The sequence below is a fragment of the Scomber japonicus genome, chromosome 6 (genome assembly GCF_027409825.1).
Source record: "Scomber japonicus isolate fScoJap1 chromosome 6, fScoJap1.pri, whole genome shotgun sequence".
NCBI classification, from domain to species: domain Eukaryota; kingdom Metazoa; phylum Chordata; class Actinopteri; order Scombriformes; family Scombridae; genus Scomber; species Scomber japonicus.
This window is the reverse complement of record NC_070583.1, coordinates 39016454-39039628: the sequence shown is the minus strand read 5'-3', so window position 1 is coordinate 39039628 and position 23175 is coordinate 39016454. Positions and strand designations below refer to the sequence as shown.

Below are 23175 nucleotides of genomic sequence, written 5' to 3'. Positions count from 1 at the left end.
CAGTTCTCCTGAGCCAGCTCAGTCACATCCACCTTACAAACAACTACATCACAAATGAATATAGTTGTTGGTCTGTGTCTGAACAAAGAAGCAACAGTTTGCTAACAGGTTAAATATCTTCCAATCATTTCTGTAGGAAACTATTGTGTATGCAGTGTTGTATGAATGTCTTATTAACATGTTGATGGTCTCAGATGAATCAAACTGCAGCTGTTTTCTGTCTGATCTGAAGGCAGCTGAGGATGTTAATGTGTTTCCTCCTCTGCTCTCTGACTCCTCTGTATTACACATGAATGTAGGAGTTCTCTGTGCTGTGTGATCCTCTCTCAGTGATCAACGTCCATTTATCTCAACAAACAAATGAGGAGAAAACAACATTCAGCTTCTCACAGAAGAAGAAGGATTCATCATCTTGTTCCACACTGAATGTAGACAATGTTCATCCAGGTGCCAGATGGTTTTATTTGTAGTGAAATACACAACAAAAAGACAGTCTAGCATCAGTATTCTCCTGTTGCTTCTACTGTGACTGTGTCCACTATGACTGGGCTAACTTCCTTCAGCAAAGGATTACAGCGCCAGTCACTAACATAACAAACTAATACAACAACACATCTGAAAATCATCTGAGCCCCTAAAATGTCCAGGGTGCCACACCTCTCTGTATTTACAGACCTGCTGCTTCAGCCAATCACCTCTCTGTATTTACAGACCTGCTGCTTCAGCCAATCACCTCTCTGTATTTACAGACCTGCTGCTTCAGCCAATCACCTCTCTGTATTTACAGACCTGCTGTTCCTCTACACAGGCTGAACGAGACCTTAGCAATCTAAAACAGATCAGTAGTTACAAACTAGAACTTAAAACTCACAGAAAAAAAGGAAACTCAGGGAAATAAGAGAACACTGCTAAATGTAACTTAAAGTGTATTTTAAACATTACAGAAGGTTGATGAGTCTACATTTTAAACACAGATCATCTTTTTATCCTATTTATCTTTTTTAACCTGTTTTACCTGAAAGGTCAGAGCAATGGATCACAGATAACCTTGATCTGCAGATCATAGTGTGTTTTTAAATCAATCCCTTTGATAGAACAATGAATTACAGCATTTTAACTCAGCACCTTTATCTTTTCCTTTTACACACATGTTTAAATATGTTTTAACTCATATTGTTTCCATTCATTCATTCAGAATTACAGCATTCTTATAACCATTACACTGACACAGCTGGAACAAGCAGCATGTGATTGGCACTGCTGTTCATAGAGGCAGGAGACTGTTAGATGCTTTCAAATTCATTATTTAAGTAATGAACTGTTGGCTGTGCATTATTTGCATGTTATTTATCTTACCAACATATTCATCAGCATGCAACATCATTGATTAACAGTGGAGACAATCAAACTGTTTTGTTATCCCTGAAACTTGTGTAGGACAATTTCTTTCCACACAAAACATGTGATCAGGAATTGATAAGAGAATCAATGAAGAACTGGACCAACTAGCAGAATAGATTATTGTATTGGTATCAATAAAATCTGATCAATTCCTGTCCAGAGGCCGAGGCCCGGCTACCAGAGACTCCACAGCTCCAGGAGGGGACCTCCTGAGATGTTTTATGCTTGTCATGATATATAAGGTGGTAAATAAAGATCAGTATTAACTATTAAATCCTCTCTCTCTCCAGACTCTGTCAGGCTGGTGAATGGGACTAGTCTGTGTTCAGGCAGACTGGAGGTGAAGTCTGAGCAGTCGTGGTCCTCAGTGTGTGAAGCTGACTTTGACCAGCAGGATGCAGAGGTGGTGTGTAGGGAGCTTGACTGTGGGACTCCTTCAGTCCTCCAGGGGGCGCTCTATGGAGAAGTGGAGGCTCCAATGTGGACCAAAGAGTTCCAGTGTGGAGGCAAAGAGTCTGCTCTCCTGGACTGTAGAAGATCAGACTCAGCTAGAAGAACCTGCTCACCTGGTAAAGCTGTTGGACTCACCTGCTCAGGTAGAAGAGGAGCTGCAGCTTTGATTTGTCTTCATTTCTGTTCTAATGAAACTCACTTTATTCTTTTACTGATGACTCTCTTGTTTCTGTTCAGAGACTGTCAGGTTGGTGGGAGGAGCCAGTCGCTGTGCAGGTAGACTGGAGGTGAAACAGGGAGAGTGGAGACCAGTGGATGACTCTTTCTCTGAATGGTCCCTGAAGGAAGCAGCTAATGCCTGCAGAGAAATGGACTGTGGTTCTGCTGTTTCAATAGGGAGAAGAGATGAGTCCCCACGTAGACCTGTATGGGAGATCACACCTGACTGTCTTCAGGCTGGATCTACACTGAGGGACTGTGCATCATCATCAACATTTCCCTCTTCCTCCATGGTGGAGCTCACCTGCTCAGGTAAGTCCATCAGTGACATCATCTCTGACAGTAATACTCTCCTTCCTCTGTCACAGTGATAGTTGGTGGTTTCCATTGAACTGAACTGTAAACTTATGGAGGATGACGGCTTCCTAAAGGGTAGAGAAGTTAGCTTGTTCCTGGAGGCTCATTGATTCAAACTGAAACAATCTGAACCTTTAATCAACCTGCTGTGGTTCACTCACACACTCTGCAGTTCTCCTGAGCCTGCTCAGTCACATCCACCTTACAAACAACTACATCACAAATGAATATAGTTGTTGGTCTGTGTCTGAACAAAGAAGCAACAGTTTGCTAACAGGTTAAATATCTTCCAGTCATTTCTGTAGGAAACTATTGTGTATGCAGTGTTGTATGAATGTCTTATCAACATGTTGATGGTCTCAGATGAATCAAACTGCAGCTGTTTTCTGTCTGATCTGAAGGCAGTTGAGGATGTTAATGTGTTTCCTCCTCTGCTCTCTGACTCCTCTGTATTACACATGAATGTAGGAGTTCTCTGTGCTGTGTGATCATCTCTCAGTGATCAACGTTCATTTATCTCAACAAACAAATGAGGAGAAAACAACATTCAGCTTCTCACAGAAGAAGAAGGATTCATCATCTTGTTCCACACTGAATGTAGACAATGTTCATCCAGGTGCCAGATGGTTTTATTTGTAGTGAAATACACAACAAAAAGACAGTCTAGCATCACTTACTTGAAACATCTCCTGGATTCGCTGGGACGCATCATCAGTGTTGTAACCTGGGCTCAACAGGTGTATTGGGTCTCACAACATACACGCCTTCCCAGGTGACCTGGCTGGGATTGAATAAGCCCCAACCTGCGTCCCAGTAGTGACCCACGGATCAGCCCTGTTCATCCAAAGCCACCATGTGGCTTTCTCTGCGGCCTCACTTGCAGATTTAATGGCCCTCTTCTTGCCTGCTCCTGTCACGTCCAATCGAGGGCTCACTCGCTCTTCCTCCAAACCAGCCCGGACCTCTTCCTGGAGTAGATGGTGTATCTCCTTGCCCTGGGTCTTGCTGACTTGGGTCTTTGGGAAGTCACCCACGCCTGCTCTGCCAGATGCCAAGGTGACCACTAGTGCCTTCTGTCTAAGGCGTGACTCTGTGACTTCCACTGCCTTGTCTACCCTCCATTTCCTTCCTGTTCTAACCTCGATATCATCTGATGACACTTTGCAGTCCCTGTACTGTAGGGCTTCTCTTGTGTGTGCTACCTTGAATTATTCAGTGAGGCCACTGAATGGCAGCTGCAGGGTGTTACTCATCCCATACAGGGCTGTGCTGGAGAGGCTGGGACTCCACGGTTGTCATTGGGACTGTGTAGATCAGGAGTGGCCACAGGACTCGGGGCAGGATGGAATGCTGGTAGATCCAGGCTTTAAATCTACCTGGTAGGCCAGACTTGTCAACCTTGGTGAGCCAAGTGCCAAGCTGTTGCGTGGACTTCTGGATGGCGACAGGGTCTTTCAGGCTTGAGTCAAAGAACTTCCCCAAACTCTTGACCAGCTGCTCTGTGATAGATGGTATGACGGTTCCTGAGATTGAAAACCAGAACTTGCCAGTCACCTTACCCTTCTTCAACACCATGGACCTTGACTTAGAGGGCCCAGGTGATGAGTTTCTCAAGTCCTTGTAGGATCCACCTGCTCCCTGTGACCAATGTTGTCGTTATGGTGAGGTCGTCCATGTCTCTTATCAGGGGCTGTCGTACACCAGACTTGGTCAGGGGCCCTCTGCATTCCACCTCGGCAGACTTGATCACCATGTTCAAGGCAAGGGCTAAAAGAACAACAGAGATGGTACAGCCTGTTATTATTCTTTTCCCCATACGATTCCTGTCTGATGTTTCTGACCCAGAAGTGACCCTCAGCCTGAAATTATTGTAGTAATCCAGGATCAGATCCTTAATCTTACTGGGAACATGGTGGTGGTCTAGTGCGAGATCGACCAGCTTGTGAGGTAAAGACCTGTAGTCGTTGGCCAGGTCCAACCACAACACTGCAAGGTCACCATTGTTCTCATGAGCCTCTCTGATGAGCTGCGTAACCAGTGTGCTCCAAACAGCAGGGGGACACCAGGGACCCCACCCTTCTGAACTGAGGGGTCGATGTAGTTGTTCTTGAGGAAATCTCGTTCAGTCTTCTGGAGACGATGCTGAAAAACACTTTTCCTTCTACACTCAACAGTGAGCTTGTCTGGAACTGGTCGATGTTTCTCGAGTTCTCGTCTTTGGCAATCCACCCTCCCTCTGCACACAATCACTGGTCAACAACTCTCCCTCTTCACCAGATCACTTTTAAGATCTTCCATAGGTGCCGGAGAAGCTCTGGGCAGCGCTTGTAGACGATGTAGGGTACACCACTGGGCCCTGGAGTAGATGATGATCGAGCTGCCTTAATGACACCCTCCACCTCCTTCAGGCTCAGCTCCCTCAAATTGAACTTTATTGTTGGGGGGGTAGGGTTGATGACGGGTCTGTTGGCGTCCAGATCTTGTTCCCTCATTGGGTCGCTTAAGGACTCTTGGAGGAAGCGATTCACTTCCTCTGTAGAGCACTGAAGGCGGCCGATGCGCTTGTCCCCAAGCAGTCGCTTGGTAAAGCCAAAAGGGGTTGGCTTTATGGTCCCTTCCTGGCTCTCTCTCTTCCCACCTCCTGTGCCACTCTGCTCTGCCAAGGGTCATTATCTTCTTCCGCAGGATGTTTTGCAGTTCTGCCAGTGCCTACCTCTCCTTGTCAGTAGATTTCTTGTACTGCTTCTTGAGGGTTCGGAGCTCTTGGCACAGTTGGTGTATTTTGGTGGCCCTACGGTTCATGGTGTACAAGGTGGTCTTGGCACTTCCCTTTTCCATCTGTCCAAATCTCTCTGAGGCATAGCTGACTATGATGGTGGTCATTGTGTTAAGTCAACTGTCAGCTTCTCCTTTAGCTGTTGCTTGGATGATGCTGGACACATCTTGTTCAAACTGCAGCCACTTGCTCCGTTTTCTGGCTGAGGGCCACTTAATCCGCTGCTGTGGAAATACTCTACCGAGACTGGGCTCTGTAGGTTGCCTCCTTGCTGGGCTCCTTCTGCATGTCACCGTTGTACCTCACTCCCCCACTTCAGACATTTATTTCTGCCCTGGTGGATTCTTAGGCCGTGTTGGTTCTTGCCGCAAATGCATGGCATGCTCGTAGTCAAACTGTTTGCTTGAGTCGTTAACTTTTGGTCCGTCGGATTGGAGATCCCCACCCCCGTCTCGGGATCTCCTGGGGGTATAACTCTTTAAGGCTTTCTGTAGCTTTTTTGGGTTCTTTCTTTCTCACGAAAGACACAGGCTGGCATGCTAACCCAGACTGTCCCGGGTGCCGTCTTTCCGAGCTGTCGACTGTCTCTCCAGTAGTAGCCAAACTGTTATTGATTGGGATAACAAGCTGCTTCAGACTTCACTGATTTTAGGAGATTTAACGTCACTAAAGTTTCTGTTTGATGGGAGCTGTTGTCCTCATGATGTCATGTGATCTAATGTGATGACTGAATGTGAGAGGAGTGATGCAGTCACTTAGATCTGTGTTGTCATGTCTCTCCAGGCCAGCAGGGGGCATAAGTCAGACCCACAGGAGAACATTGAGCTGGATTATTATAACCTGGGTGTTTCCAGAGCTGAAGGCCGGCTGGAGAAGAAGGAGCTCGGGGAGCAGAGTAGGACCTCCGAGGAGCCACACAAACCCTCTGAAGAAGAAAATCACGTTTGGTTTCATCTCTCCTCTCAGTCTGACAGGTTTTTGCAGTTCAGCACGGCGATGAATGTCCATATTGTTCGATTCCACAGCTTCTGATTTCCATCCAGCACCAACGCTCTGTATCAAAACAGGAAGTAGTAAGACCTTTATTAAAACCACTAGAAGAAGAGCAGAGAAGAGGTCTGATTGGACCATTTATAACATAATTATCTGTTTATAATTATAGTTTAACAGAATATTAATCTCTCTTGTGAACAGCTTTAACATTTTTACTTAACCCTATACATACTGTTCATATTCTCTCCTCTCATACCGTTCATATTCCAGAAAGCATCAATAGTGGATCTGACTGATCAATAAATGTGATTAAACATTGATTCATGTTTCAGAGGGCAGAGAGAGTGTATTTTTTAGCTTTTACACCCCTAAACAGCTCCTATCACACAATATCATTTTGGGCCACTTTAGGAAAAGTCATCAAATTTCACAATAAAAGACATTTGCAGTGTTTTTACAAGCTGTTAACTGTCAAAACGGGTCAAATTTGACAGAATGTAAGAGTTGAATATTTACATGAATCCAGAGTTTTATGATCTCATCTGGATAAATGTTGAGTCAAGAAATCATTTAAAAATCTATCCGCATGTTTGATGAGTTTATATCTTTGTTTCTTCTCTTCCTTTTATAGACTATATACTACTTATTCAGCTTAGATGTGTTATTGAGTTATTGAACTTTTTGAATTAATGTAACCGAACAAAAGGAAATATTTAGTGAAATGAAGTGTTTTATCTTTGTTCTGCTGTTTCCAATAAATAAATCTGATGTTTGACAGAATTGAATGTTTGTTCAGTCTTCATTTATTGTATGTGACAGTTTCATGCTAATAAATCAGTTTCTAATACAGTACACGGCATAAATGAGTAACCCGTTCTGAACATACAGAAATATTTATTTTCTAAATGATCACCATTAAAACTCAAAGGATGACAAAATTAAAATTCATTAAATGTATATTTAATAGAAAAATAGAAATATATGCCATCAATATCTGTAAAATAAGTAAATTAGGCAACTGTGCTTAAATATAGAGACAAGAATGTAATATTCTAGTACTGATTCTGTCCTCCTTTACTTTGAGTACTTTGAACTAGTTTGTATGAAAGGTATTCAAACCTAACCTAGAGGGAGAGGTAAATCTGATAATAGAAGACCCCAGTGGCTTCAATATATTAGCTAAACAAAGCCAAAGGGTTCATCTATGAATTTACCCCTTCTCACGAGTTTACTTAGCCAGGTTTGCCACTTAACCACCTTCTTGGAATACCCTACCCTCACATGAGTAAGGGTAACTGGTCATTGTAAATATATACTTACAAATCTGGAGCCTCATTTATCAAAAAGGGTGTAAAACTGCTACTATATTTTTGCATACAACGAAAAGACAAAAATGGCGTACACCCAAAATATTTACGCACAACTCTCAATCGCAATTTTCCATTGACAAATCACACCGGACCCAAGAATGGTGCGGACGTCTCTGTGGAGCGGCTACGAAGTGACAACAAAGACAAGAGGGGGGGGGGGGGGGGGAGCGAGATACACAGCCATATTGGGCAATAAATCAGTCAGAAAAAATATCTTGCATGTTAATAAGCTACAATAAAAACAAAAACACATTTTCGTCTCGTTTTTATTCGTCAACAAAATGGGATTACACATTTTATTATTGTTATCGTCACGTGACCGCTCCCTCTGCTGGAGCCCTGCAGTAACTACACCACCTCTCACTCTGCTGGAGCCCTGCAGTAACTACACCACCACCGCTCCCTCTGCTGGAGCCCTGCAGTAACTACACCACTGCTCCCTCTGCTGGAGCCCTGCAGTAACTACACCACCACCGCTCCCTCTGCTGGAGTCCTGCAGTAACTACACCACCTCTCCCTCTGCTGGAGCCCTGCAGTAACTACACCACCTCTCACTCTGCTGGAGCCCTGCAGTAACTACACCACCACCGCTCCCTCTGCTGGAGCCCTGCAGTAACTACACCACTGCTCCCTCTGCTGGAGCCCTGCAGTAACTACACCACCACCGCTCCCTCTGCTGGAGTCCTGCAGTAACTACACCACCTCTCCCTCTGCTGGAGCCCTGCAGTAACTACACCACCTCTCACTCTGCTGGAGCCCTGCAGTAACTACACCACCACCGCTCCCTCTGCTGGAGCCCTGCAGTAACTACACCACCTCTCCCTCTGCTGGAGCCCTGCAGTAACTACACCACCGCTCCCTCTGCTGGAGCTTTGCAGTAACTACACCACCGCTCCCTCTGCTGGAGCCCTGCAGTAACCACACCATCGCTCCCTCTGCTGGAGCCCTGCAGTAACTACACCACCGCTCCCTCTGCTGGAGCCCTGCAGTAACTACACCACCGCTCTGCTGGAGCCCTTCAGTACCTACACCACCGCTCCCCCTGCTGGAGCCCTGCAGTAACTACACCACCGCTCTGCTGGAGCCCTGCAGTAACTACACCACCGCTCCCTCTGCTGGAGCTTTGCAGTAACTACACCACCTCTCCCTCTGCTGGAGCCCTGCAGTAACCACACCATCGCTCCCTCTGCTGGAGCCCTGCAGTAACTACACCACCGCTCCCTCTGCTGGAGCCCTGCAGTAACTACACCACCGCTCCCCCTGCTGGAGCCCTGCAGTAACTACACCACCGCTCCCCCTGCTGGAGCCCTGCAGTAACTACACCACCGCTCCCCCTGCTGGAACCCTGCAGTAACTACACCACCGCTCCCCCTGCTGGAGCCCTGCAGTAACTACACCACCGCTCTGCTGGAGCCCTTCAGTAACTACACCACCGCTCCCCCTGCTGGAGCCCTTCAGTAACTACACCACCGCTCCCTCTGCTGGAGCCCTGCAGTAACTACACCACCGCTCCCCCTGCTGGAGCCCTGCAGTAACTACACCACCGCTCCCCCTGCTGGAGCCCTGCAGTAATTACACCACCGCTCCCTCTGCTGGAGCCCTGCAGTAACTACACCACTGCTCCCCCTGCTGGAGCCCTGCAGTAACTACACCACCTCTCCCCCTGCTGGAACCCTGCAGTAACTACACCACCGCTCCCTCTGCTGGAGCCCTGCAGTAACTACACCACCGCTCCCTCTGCTGGAGCCCTGCAGTAACTACACCACCTCTCCCTCTGCTGGAGCCCTGCAGTAACTACATCACCACTCCCTCTGCTGGAGCCCTGCAGTAACTACACCACCTCTCCCCCTGCTGGAGCCCTGCAGTAACTACACCACCTCTCCCTCTGCTAGAGCCCTGCAGTAACTACACCACCGCTCCCTCTGCTGTAGCCCTGCAGTAACTACACCACCTCTCCCTCTGCTGGAGCCCTGCAGTAACTACACCACCGCTCCCTCTGCTGGAGCCCTGCAGTAACTACACCACCTCTCCCTCTGCTGGAGCCCTGCAGTATCTACACCACCGCTCCCTCTGCTGGAGCCCTGCAGTAACTACACCACCTCTCCCCCTGCTGGAGCCCTGCAGTAACTACACCACCTCTCCCCCTGCTGGAGCCCTGCAGTATCTACACCACCGCTCCCCCTGCTGGAGCCCTGCAGTAACTACACCACCTCTCCCCCTGCTGGAGCCCTGCAGTATCTACACCACCTCTCCCTCTGCTGGAGCCCTGCAGTAACTACACCACCGCTCCCTCTGCTGGAGCCCTGCAGTATCTACACCACCACCCCCCCTGCTGGAGCCCTGCAGTATCTACACCACCACTCCCTCTGCTGGAAGGCCATCCGACCCGGATCATCCTCATAGATCTTCCGCTTGGTGTGCGTACGCGTGGTTCTGAAGGACGGGCAGCTGAGACCCTCCATGGATGAAAGTAGGACCCAAATATATATATTTTCTTTCAAAGTAAAACTCAGTAAAACTTGTAAGTTTCTTAGTGTCCACATAATTCCATGTCCTTCATTTAAATTCATGTTTCAGCATCATGTTTCATTCATGCTGATATATCCAGTAACAATCTGTTGAATTCATTTTGTATTGCAAGTTTATCATTACATGTATTGATTCATCATTTACAGTTTTTCTCTATTGCTTAAACACATTTCACGATACTGCCCTCACTTTTCACAAAACTCTAAACACAAAACACTTTTCTAAAGCTACATACACTAAACCTCACAGTTTCTTTTCAAAACCAACCCATCACACCAAAACAGATGCTCATATGCTCAAAAGCAAACTCTGACACCAAAACAGATGCTCATATGCTCAAAAGCAAACTCTGACACCAAAATACCACTCAAGGCCTGCAAAAATGTAAACACTACTGAGCATCATTAACCACATTACCAAAAAAATTGAAAACACAATTTTCACAGTGTGAGACTGTTCTTTTTACAGTTTCACAACTGCCAGGATGCATTTGAGCAACCCTTATTTATTCTCAAATATGTTTTGGGCATTTACTATAGATTTGTGCATTTCATGGGAATAGTTACATAATGCAGAAAATGCAGTAATATCACAACTCAATGCAAAAATGAGTCATGTCATGACGTGGTCAATGACTGTTGCTCTCATTTCATCTGTAATGAAAATGCGTTGTCTTGCTTGCCCTCCTTCTCCTCTCCCTCCTTGGCCTGCTCCTCTTTGGACTGCTTCTCGCCCTCTTTGGCCCACTCCTCGGCCCGCTCCTCTCCCTCCTCGGCCCGCTCCTCTGCCTCCTCTGCCTCCTCTGACACGAACTCCTCTCCCTCCTCTGACACGAACTCCTCTTCTTCTGTCTTGATCATCCATTTTTGTTTTTGAACCTTCAGCAAACTGCACTGACTTATATAGGTGTGGTCACATCATTTGCAATAGGTGTTTTCAATTATGAGTCGTTTACTGATTGACACCAGGTATGTTCATTGTGTTCAAGTTTTGCTGATTGTGGGTAGCATTTTGCATCACATGAGCTTCACAATGCATATTGGAGCAGAGTTATATGCAAAATGTGTTTTAGCACGGCAAAATGTGTTTAGAGTTTTGGAAAAAGGGGATGGGTTTTGTGAACAGTGTCTACAGGTGAATTGTGTTTGTGGTTGTGGCAAAAGGGGGGTAGTTTTACTAAATGTGTTGAGGCAACTGGTCATTTGGTTTAGAGTACTGGGTTTTGTGTTTTGGCAATAGAGAAAAACTCTATTAGTAGTGTGGAGAGATGTGTGTGTGTGTGTGTAGAGGTGTGTGTGTGTAGAGATGTGTGTGTTTGTGTAGAGGTGCACGCATCACTTCTGAGAAGAGGCGGATCACTTGGTTTTTTTCACGGCTGATGAAATAAAAGATGAAACATGTGATTGTCAGAGGAGAGCTGACGAGTGGGTCAGACAGAGACAGACGGTCTACCTGGTCATGGATCTCCTGCTGATGCTGTTGCTGTTGCTGTGGAGCTCAGGTAGGACTCTGCTTTAATCATCAATGTGTTCAAGCTTCAAAACCTCACCTGTAAAAGTCATGAAGAAGAAAAGCAGCTGATAGTTTTCACACAGTTTAATGACTCATGTGTTTCCATGGAAGTTGTAATAAGTTGGATTTTGATGCTCCTCTATGAGTTCACATTATTTTTCATCACTTTAAACTCAAACACATTTTCAAAACCTTTTGTGTGATGACAGAAATACATCCAGTCGTCCAATTAAAACTGGACAAAGTGTTTAGTATGTAAAGTCATCAAAGTAAAAAGTAACTGCAGCGGCCAATCAGAGACCTTTGAACTTTGTCACACACACACACACATATTTACACACACCCACACATATTTACACACACCCACACAAACACACACACACACACACATCGCGCACACACACACCCCTACACACAAACACGCACACAGATACACAGACAGACACACACACACACTCAGTGGGTTTTGTGATGTCACCACGCAGGATTTCTGGGTAATGAAGTCATTTGAGCTGCTGTGTTGCATTAACTATTAACTCTATATGAAGCGCTCTGTTGCACTAAATCATAACTTCTGACTTCTTTTAATAATTCAGTAACAACATCGAACTCAACAAGTTAATATCTGAGATCTGTGAACATGGTGACATCACTAAAAAGACGTCTGATAGGTCAGAAACACGAGCAGTCACATGATCAGACCGTTTTAATGAAGTGTAGTTTTCCTTTAACTCTGTATGAAGCGTCTGTTTCATCTCATCTGCTGATCTTCAAACAAGAAGCAGAAAGTAGAAGCATTGAGATTAAAAAAGGTCCATTTCAGACTGACGTTTGTTTTTCCAGTTTTTGTGTTTTCAGGTTGATTATTTCCACTCATACTGCAGTCTGCCTTCTGTAGGAAATATATCTACAAAAACATGTTTCTGCTCTCTTTCTCCAGGGAAATGAAATGTTAGTGTTTATAGTTCATATAATATTTACTCTCTGTTCATGAACCATTTGTGTTATTAAATATAAACAGGTTTCCTTTAGTTACATTTATTACCTTCATATTTAACTTCATAATACTTTCAGTAACACATCCACAAGCGGGTACGGGGCAGGTTTACAAAACATGTTGGTTCAAATTCATCTTCACAGCTGATGGGAAAAGTACCGACCTTTAACTTTAGTTGATGAAGTGATTCAGGTCAGAGCAAACCGACCATACGTTTGAAAACACAAAGAGTTTAGATGTCTAGCAGACTGTCTCTGTCCTCCAAGACTGAACCAACACTTTAATCTGAGTTGTTTTTATCTCAGTTTTCTGGTTAATGAACATTTAAAGGTAAAACAAATGTAAAAGTCCGATTGTGGTCCACATATGTAGTTTGTGGCTTTGCAGGTCAGTGGTAAACTGGTCACATGACTCCTGAGTGAGTTCAATGATCTGTGTGTTTTTCACTGAGATGAACTGTGTTTGTTTAGTTCACAGCTCTGCACCAATATAAATATGAATGTTCTGATTTTGTCTCCAGGACTCCAGGCTGAAGATAAACACCAATCAACAGGTAAAAACAGAGAATATATCTCATCTGGTCTGAGAACTGAGGACTCTCACCTCCATCAGCTGGAGACAATCAGTCCACTTTGATTTATGACCAAATATCCTTCAAACTAATAACTAATAGCATATGCTAATGTTAGCATTAGCATATGCTAATGTTAGCATTAAAAGGTGAAAATCCAGATATTAGACACAGTTTTATGTCCCTGTTCACTGTAGAGTTGAACACCACTAAGTTTCTATATCTATAAAATGCAATGCATGGCACTGTGGAACTGTTTGCAGACACAGTGCCATGAACGCCTCTTTTTTTGTTCCATCGTGGACATTCGAGGGTTCGACATATCGGATCAATTTACACACACTGAATTTCAACACTCAGATAAAATGTAGGAGAGTAAATTTAATGCACTTTGTAATAAAAGAGGCAGTGATTTCTTTCCATTTAGCTAACGTGTCTCCTCAGCTCCTCCCAGTGAGGATGTGAGAGACGGAGGAATATATGTTCATATTATAAGTCAGAAATTATTCAGTAACATTTTCAACTAGCGGTGAGCAATATGGAAAAATATCTTTCACTATTATTTAAGGCAGGATCACGATCTACGATCTCATCACTATTCCATTCATGTTTTCTTTGAAGCATCATTTTCAAGTTACTGAACAGCACTGAAGACTCAACAATTAAAAAGCTTTATTATAATTAATTTGTCTTAATAAAAACAAACACTCACTAAAGACATGAGATCACATAACAACTCAAACAATTCCATAAATAAATAAGAGCAGGTGCAAAGCAGCATTAAACAGTAGGGACAGTCTATCTGACCTTGTTTAAAATGAATATTACAGAGAGAAACCAAACTCACAGCTGAGAAGCAAACAGTGTAGAAGTGTTACTGTGTTGATTCAGATAACAAGCAGCTTTGATTTCTGTTCTAATGAAACTCACTTTATTCTTTTACTGATGACTCTCTTGTTTCTGTTCTAATGAAACTCACTTTATTCTTTTACTGATGACTCTCTTGTTTCTGTTCAGAGACTGTCAGGTTGGTGGGAGGAGCCAGTCGCTGTGCAGGTACACTGGAGGTGAAACAGGGAGAGTGGAGACCAATGAGTTCCTCTGACTGGACCCTGAAGGATGCAGCTGTTGCCTGCAGAGAATTGGACTGTGGCTCTGCTGTTTCAACAGGAAGCAGAAAGGAGTCCTCAGACAGACCTGCATGGAGGATCAGACCCTACCTTGTTCAGTCTGGATCTGCACTGAGGGACTGTGTATCATCAGATTCCTCTTCCTCCATGGTGGAGCTCACCTGCTCAGGTAAGTCCATCAGTGACATCATCTCTGACAGTAATACTCTCCTTCCTCTGTCACAGTGATAGTTGGTGGTTTCCATTGAACTGAACTGTAAACTTATGGAGGATGACGGCTTCCTAAAGGGTAGAGAAGTTAGACACACAAAGTTAGCTAGATCTACCTGTGACCACACTAGCGTTAGCTACATCTACCTGTGACCACACTAGCGTTAGCTACATCTACCTGTGACCACAGTAGCGTTAGCTACAGCCGGACAGCACTCAAACACACACAGAGAGAGACTTACCGCCGGCAGAAGTGACACTACATGGAGCGGAGCACTCGGTCGCTACTCAGTAATAAAAAAAGATCAGTCCTTAAGCAAGACACTAAGCGACCAGTGAGTTAAAGCAGCAGCAGCGCATGACATTTACCGACACGGGAAAACACCTTGACCCGGAAGTGATGCGTCAGAGCGAGCGCAAGGGGAAGGGCTGTACTTATATACCGTCGCCCTGGCAACCGGCTGTGTACAATTAAGGCAGCAAAACAACCGCATTTCTATGCTGCTACACTTTCAAATTCATTATTTAAGTAATGAACTGTTGGCTGTGCATTATTTGCATGTTATTTATCTTACCAACATATTCATCAGCATGCAACATCATTGATTAACAGTGGAGACAATCAAACTGTTTTGTTGTCCCTGAAACTTGTGTAGGACAATTTCTTTCCACACAAAACATTTGATCAGGAATTGATAAGAGAATCAATGAAAAACTGGACCAACTAGCAGAATAGATTATTGTATTGGTATCAATAAAATCTGATCAATTCCTGTCCAAAGGCCGAGGCCCAGCTACCAGAGACTCCACAGCTCTAGGAGGGGAACTCCTGAGATGTTTTATATTTGTCATGATATATAAGGTGGTAAATAAAGATCAGTATTAAATATTAAATCCTCTCTCTCTCCAGACTCTGTCAGGCTGGTGAATGGGGCTAGTCTGTGTTCAGGCAGACTGGAGGTGAAGTCTGAGCAGTCGTGGTCCTCAGTGTGTGAAGCTGACTTTGACCAGCAGGATGCGGAGGTGGTGTGTAGGGAGCTTGGCTGTGGGACTCCTTCAGTCCTCCAGGGGGCGCTCTATGGAGAAGTGGAGGCTCCAATGTGGACCAAAGAGTTCCAGTGTGGAGGCAAAGAGTCTGCTCTCCTGGACTGTAGAAGATCAGACTCAGCTAGAAGAACCTGCTCACCTGGTAAAGCTGTTGGACTCACCTGCTCAGGTAGAAGAGGAGCTGCAGCTTTGATTTGTCTTCATTTCTGTTCTAATGAAACTCACTTTATTCTTTTACTGATGACTCTCTTGTTTCTGTTCAGAGACTGTCAGGTTGGTGGGAGGAGCCAGTCGCTGTGCAGGTAGACTGGAGGTGAAACAGGGAGAGTGGAGACCAGTGGATGACTCTTTCTCTGAATGGTCCCTGAAGGAAGCAGCTAATGCCTGCAGAGAAATGGACTGTGGTTCTGCTGTTTCAATAGGGAGAAGAGATGAGTCCCCACGTAGACCTGTATGGGAGATCACACCTGACTGTCTTCAGGCTGGATCTACACTGAGGGACTGTGCATCATCATCAACATTTCCCTCTTCCTCCATGATGGAGCTCACCTGCTCAGGTAAGTCCATCAGTGACATCATCTCTGACAGTAATACTCTCCTTCCTCTGTCACAGTGATAGTTGGTGGTTTCCATTGAACTGAACTGTAAACTTATGGAGGATGACGGCTTCCTAAAGGGTAGAGAAGTTATCTTGTTCCTGGAGGCTCATTGATTCAAACTGAAACAATCTGAACCTTTAATCAACCTGCTGTGGTTCACTCACACACACTGCAGTTCTCCTGAGCCTGCTCAGTCACATCCACCTTACAAACAACTACATCACAAATGAATATAGTTGTTGGTCTGTGTCTGAACAAAGAAGCAACAGTTTGCTAACAGGTTAAATATCTTCCAGTCATTTCTGTAGGAAACTATTGTGTATGCAGTGTTGTATGAATGTCTTATCAACATGTTGATGGTCTCAGATGAATCAAACTGCAGCTGTTTTCTGTCTGATCTGAAGGCAGTTGAGGATGTTAATGTGTTTCCTCCTCTGCTCTCTGACTCCTCTGTATTACATATGAATGTAGGAGTTCTCTGTGCTGTGTGATCATCTCTCAGTGATCAACGTTCATTTATCTCAACAAACAAATGAGGAGAAAACAACATTCAGCTTCTCACAGAAGAAGAAGGATTCATCATCTTGTTCCACACTGAATGTAGACAATGTTCATCCAGGTGCCAGATGGTTTTATTTGTAGTGAAATACACAACAAAAAGACAGTCTAGCATCACTTACTTGAAACATCTCCTGGATTCGCTGGGACGCATCATCAGTGTTGTAACCTGGGCTCAACAGGTGTATTGGGTCTCACAACATACACGCTTGCCCAGGTGACCTGGCTGGGATTGAATAAGCCCCAACCTGCGTCCCAGTAGTGACCCACGGATCAGCCCTGTTCATCCAAAGCCACCATGTGGCTTTCTCTGCGGCCTCACTTGCAGATTTAATGGCCCTCTTCTTGCCTGCTCCTGTCACGTCCAATCGAGGGCTCACTCGCTCTTCCTCCAAACCAGCCCGGACCTCTTCCTGGAGTAGATGGTGTATCTCCTTGCCCTGGGTCTTGCTGACTTGGGTCTTTGGGAAGTCACCCACGCCTGCTCTGCCAGATGCCAAGGTGACCACTAGTGCCTTCTGTCTAAGGCGTGACTCTGTGACTTCCACTGCCTTGTCTACCCTCCATTTCCTTCCTGTTCTAACCTCGATATCATCTGATGACACTTTGCAGTCCCTGTACTGTAGGACTTCTCTTGTGTGTGCTACCTTGAATTATTCAGTGAGGCCACTGAATGGCAGCTGCAGGGTGTTACTCATCCCATACAGGGCTGTGCTGGAGAGGCTGGGACTCCACGGTTGTCATTGGGACTGTATAGATCAGGAGTGGCCACAGGACTCGGGGCAGGATGGAATGCTGGTAGATCCAGGCTTTAAATCTACCTGGTAGGCCAGACTTGTCAACCTTGGTGAGCCAAGTGCCAAGCTGTTGCGTGGACTTCTGGATGGCGACAGGGTCTTTCAGGCTTGAGTCAAAGAACTTCCCCAAACTCTTGACCAGCTGCTCTGTGATAGATGGTATGACGGTTCCTGAGATTGAAAACCAGAACTTGCCAGTCACCTTACCCTTCTTCAACACCATGGACCTTGACTTAGAGGGCCCAGGTGATGAGTTTCTCAAGTCCTTGTAGGATCCACCTGCTCCCTGTGACCAATGTTGTCGTTATGGTGAGGTCGTCCATGTCTCTTATCAGGGGCTGTCGTACACTAGACTTGGTCAGGGGCCCTCTGCATTCCACCTCGGCTGACTTGATCACCATGTTCAAGGCAAGGGCTAAAAGAACAACAGAGATGGTACAGCCTGTTATTATTCCTTTCCCCATACGATTCCTGTCTGATGTTTCTGACCCAGAAGTGACCCTCAGCCTGAAATTATTGTAGTAATCCAGGATCAGATCCTTAATCTTACTGGGAACATGGTGGTGGTCTAGTGCGAGCTTGACCAGCTTGTGAGGTAAAGACCTGTAGTCGTTGGCCAGGTCCAACCACAACACTGCAAGGTCACCATTGTTCTCATGAGCCTCTCTGATGAGCTGCGTAACCAGTGTGCTCCAAACAGCAGGGGGACACCAGGGACCCCACCCTTCTGAACTGAGGGGTCGATGTAGTTGTTCTTGAGGAAATCTCGTTCAGTCTTCTGGAGACGATGCTGAAAAACACTTTTCCTTCTACACTCAACAGTGAGCTTGTCTGGAACTGGTCGATGTTTCTCGAGTTCTCGTCTTTGGCAATCCACCCTCCCTCTGCACACAATCACTGGTCAACAACTCTCCCTCTTCACCAGATCACTTTTAAGATCTTCCATAGGTGCCGGAGAAGCTCTGGGCAGCGCTTGTAGACGATGTAGGGTACACCACTGGGCCCTGGAGTAGATGATGATCGAGCTGCCTTAATGACACCCTCCACCTCCTTCAGGCTCAGCTCCCTCAAATTGAACTTTATTGTTGGGGGGGTAGGGTTGATGACGGGTCTGTTGGCGTCCAGATCTTGTTCCCTCATTGGGTCGCTTAAGGACTCTTGGAGGAAGCGATTCACTTCCTCTGTAGAGCACTGAAGGCGGCCGATGCGCTTGTCCCCAAGCAGTCGCTTGGTAAAGCCAAAAGGGGTTGGCTTTATGGTCCCTTCCTGGCTCTCTCTCTTGCCACCTCCTGTGCCACTCTGCTCTGCCAAGGGTCATTATCTTCTTCCGCAGGATGTTTTGCAGTTCTGCCAGTGCCTACCTCTCCTTGTCAGTAGATTTCTTGTACTGCTTCTTGAGGGTTCGGAGCTCTTGGCACAGTTGGTGTATTTTGGTGGCCCTACGGTTCATGGTGTACAAGGTGGTCTTGGCACTTCCCTTTTCCATCTGTCCAAATCTCTCTGAGGCATAGCTGACTATGATGGTGGTCATTGTGTTAAGTCAACTGTCAGCTTCTCCTTTAGCTGTTGCTTGGATGATGCTGGACACATCTTGTTCAAACTGCAGCCACTTGCTCCGTTTTCTGGCTGAGGGCCACTTAATCCACTGCTGTGGGAATACTCTACCTAGACTGGGCTCTGTAGGTTGCCTCCTTGCTGGGCTCCTTCTGCATGTCACCGTTGTACCTCACTCCCCCACTTCAGACATTTATTTCTGCCCTGGTGGATTCTTAGGCCGTGTTGGTTCTTGCCGCAAATGCATGGCATGCTCGTAGTCAAACTGTTTGCTTGAGTCGTTAACTTTTGGTCCGTCGGATTGGAGATCCCCACCCCTGTCTCGGGATCTCCTGGGGGTATAACTCTTTAAGGCTTTCTGTAGCTTTTTTGGGTTCTTTCTTTCTCACGAAAGACACAGGCTGGCATGCTAACCCAGACTGTCCCGGGTGCCGTCTTTCCGAGCTGTCGACTGTCTCTCCAGTAGTAGCCAAACTGTTATTGATTGGGATAACAAGCTGCTTCAGACTTCACTGATTTTAGGAGATTTAACGTCACTAAAGTTTCTGTTTGATGGGAGCTGTTGTCCTCATGATGTCATGTGATCTAATGTGATGACTGAATGTGTCTCATCAGATCCAAAAGTTTTTATCATCAGACTGGTCGTCCTGCCGGTGGCTCTGCTGCTGTCTAACACTGCCCTCTATTTCATTGTGAAGGCACTGAACATGTTTGTTTAGAGGACTGGTTGAAATGAAGCACTCAGCCTGTTTATACTGCAGAGAGGAGTGATGCAGTCACTTAGATCTGTGTTGTCATGTCTCTCCAGGCCAGCAGGGGGCATAAGTCAGACCCACAGGAGAACATTGAGCTGGATTATTATAACCTGGGTGTTTCCAGAGCTGAAGGCCGGCTGGAGAAGAAGGAGCTCGGGGAGCAGAGTAGGACCTCCGAGGAGCCACACAAACCCTCTGAAGAAGAAAATCACGTTTGGTTTCATCTCTCCTCTCAGTCTCACAGGTTTTTGCAGTTCAGCACGGCGAGGAATGTCCATATTGTTCGATTCCACAGCTTCTGATTTCCATCCAGCACCAACGCTCAGTGCCAAAACAGGAAGTAGTAAGACCTTTATTAAAACCCCTAGAAGAAGAGCAGAGAAGAGGTCTGATTGGACCATTTATAACATAATTATCTGTTTATAATTATAGTTTAACAGAATATTAATCTCTCTTGTGAACAGCTTTAACATTTTTACTTAACCCTTTACATACTGTTAATATTCTCTCCTCTCATACCGTTCATATTCTCTCCTCTCATACCGTTAATATTCCAGAAAGCATCAATAGTGGATCTGACTGATCAATAAATGTGATTAAACATTGATTCATGTTTCAGAGAGCAGAGAGAGTGTATTTTTTAGCTTTTACACCCCTAAACAGCTCCTATCACACAATATCATTTTGGGCCACTTTAGTAAAAGTCATCAAATTTCACAATAAAAGACATTTGCAGTGTTTTTACAAGCTGTTAAATGTCAAAACGGGTCAAATTTGACAGAATGTAAGAGTTGAATATTTACATGAATCCAGAGTTTTATGATCTCATCTGGATAAATGTTGAGTCAAGAAATCATTTAAGAATCTATCCGCATGTTTGATGAGTTTATATCTTTGTTTCTTCTCTTCCTTTTATAGACTATATAATAATTATTCAGCTTAGATGTGTTATTGAGTTACTGAACTTTTTGAGTTAATGTAACCGAACAAAAGGAAATATTATTTAGTGAAATTAAGTGTTTTATCTTTGTTCTGCTGTTTCCAATAAATAAATGTGATGTTTGACAGAATTGAATGTTTGTTCAGCCTTCATTTATTGTATGTGACAGTTTCATGCTAATAAATCAGTTTCTAATACAGTACACGGCATAAATGAGTAACCCGTTCTGAACATACAGAAATATTTATTTTCTAAATGATCACCATTAAAACTCAAAGGATGACAAAATTAAAATTCATTAAACGTATATTTAATAGAGAAATAGAAAGATATGCCATCAATATCTGTAAAATAAGTAAATTAGGCAACTGTGCTTAAATATAGAAACAAGAATGTAATATTCTAGTACTGATTCTGTCCTCCTTTACTTTGAGTACTTTGAACTAGTTTGTATGAAAGGTATTCAATAAAAGTGGTTAAGTGACAAACCTGGGTTAGTTAACCTAGAGTGAGAAGTAAATCTGATAATAGAAGACCTCAGTGGCTTCAATATATTAGCTAAACAAAGCCAAAGGGTTCATCTATGAATTTACCCCTTCTCACGAGTTTACTTAGCCAGGTTTGCCACTTAACCTTCTTGGAATACCCTACCCTCACATGAGTAAGGGTAACTGGTCATTGTAAATATATACTTACAAATCTGGGGCCTCATTTATCAAAAAGGGTGTAAAACTGCTACTACATTTTTGCATACAACGAAAAGACAAAAATGGCGTACACCCAAAATATTTACGCACAACTCTCAATCGCAATTTTCCATTGATAAATCACACCGGACCCAAGAATGGTGCGGACGTCTCTGTGGAGCGGCTACGAAGTGACAACAAAGACAAGAGGGGGGGGGGGGGGGGGGGAGCGAGATACACAGCCATATTGGGCAATAAATCAGTCAGAAAAAATAGCTACAATAAAATCTAAAACACATTTTCGTCTCGTTTTTATTCGTCAACAAAATGGGATTACACATTTTATTATTGTTATCGTCACGTGACCACTCCCTCTGCTGGAGCCCTGCAGTAACTACACCACCTCTCACTCTGCTGGAGCCCTGCAGTAACTACACCACCTCTCACTCTGCTGGAGCCCTGCAGTAACTACACCACCGCTCCCCCTGCTGGAGCCCTGCAGTAACTACACCACCGCTCTGCTGGAGCCCTTCAGTAACTACACCACCGCTCCCTCTGCTGGAGCCCTGCAGTAACTACACCACCTCTCCCCCTGCTGGAGCCCTGCAGTATCTACACCACCGCTCCCTCTGCTGGAGTCCTGCAGTAACTACACCACCTCTCCCCCTGCTGGAGCCCTGCAGTATCTACACCACCTCTCCCCCTGACAGAAGGCCGGCCGACCCGGATCATCCTCACAGATCTTCCGCTTGGTGTGCGTACGCGTGGTTCTGAAGGACGGGCAGCTGAGACCCTCCATGGATGAAAGTAGGACCCAAATATATATATTTTCTTTCAAAGTAAAACTCAGTAAAACTTGTAAGTTTCTTAGTTTCCACATAATTCCATGTCCTTCATTTAAATTCCTGTTTCAGCATCATGTTTCATTCATGCTGATATATCAGGAGTAGTGAGGAGTAATGAGTAGTAGAGAGGAGTAATGAGGAGCAGAGAGGAGTAATGAGGAGCAGAGAGGAGTAATGAGGAGCAGTGAGGAGTAATGAGTAGTAGAGAGGAGTAATGAGGAGCAGAGAGGAGTAATGAGGAGCAGAGAGGAGTAATGAGGAGCAGTGAGGAGTAATGAGTAGTAGAGAGGAGTAATGAGGAGCAGTGAGGAATAATGAGGAGCAGTGAGGAGTAATGAGGAGCAGTGAGGAGTAATGAGGAGCAGTGAGGAGTATCCAGTAACAATCTGTTGAATTCATTTTGTATTGCAAGTTTATCATTACATGTATTGATTCATCATTTACAGTTTTTCTCTATTGCTTAAACACATTTCACGATACTGCCCTCACTTTTCACAAAACTCTAAACACAAAACACTTTTCTAAAGCTACATACACTAAACCTCACAGTTTCTTTTCAAAACCAACCCATCACACCAAAACAGATGCTCATATGCTCAAAAGCAAACTCTGACACCAAAACAGATGCTCATATGCTCAAAAGCAAACTCATCACACCAAAACAGATGCTCATATGCTCAAAAGCAAACTCTGACACCAAAACAGATGCTCATATGCTCAAAAGCAAACTCTGACACCAAAATACCACTCAAGGCCTGCAAAAATGTAAACACTACTGAGCATCATTAACCACATTACCAAAAAAATTGAAAACACAATTTTCACAGTGTGAGACTGTTCTTTTTACAGTTTCACAACTGCCAGGATGCATTTGAG

The 23175-nt window shown here is 44.8% G+C and overlaps 1 protein-coding gene, 1 long non-coding RNA gene and 1 pseudogene across 2 annotated transcripts in view; 1 reads left to right on the top strand and 2 right to left on the bottom strand.

Annotated features, from left to right (window-relative positions):
* The window catches only part of LOC128360060 (deleted in malignant brain tumors 1 protein-like), a 62418-nt gene that overhangs the window by 30966 nt on the left and 8277 nt on the right, over window positions 1–23175 (top strand). The window contains exons 14-15 of the mRNA XM_053320373.1: window positions 15429–15734; window positions 15829–16122. Of these exons, the coding sequence (XP_053176348.1) occupies window positions 15429–15734; window positions 15829–16122 (600 nt within the window). The remainder of the gene's footprint in view (window positions 1–15428; window positions 15735–15828; window positions 16123–23175) is intronic.
* Window positions 11388–11832, bottom strand: LOC128361030 (uncharacterized). The gene is made up of 3 exons (XR_008321537.1): window positions 11803–11832; window positions 11551–11647; window positions 11388–11473 (listed from the first exon to the last, which is right to left on the bottom strand). It is a non-coding gene; the product is annotated as an uncharacterized LOC128361030 (long non-coding RNA).
* LOC128360920 (uncharacterized) lies at window positions 16657–19144 on the bottom strand (annotated as a pseudogene).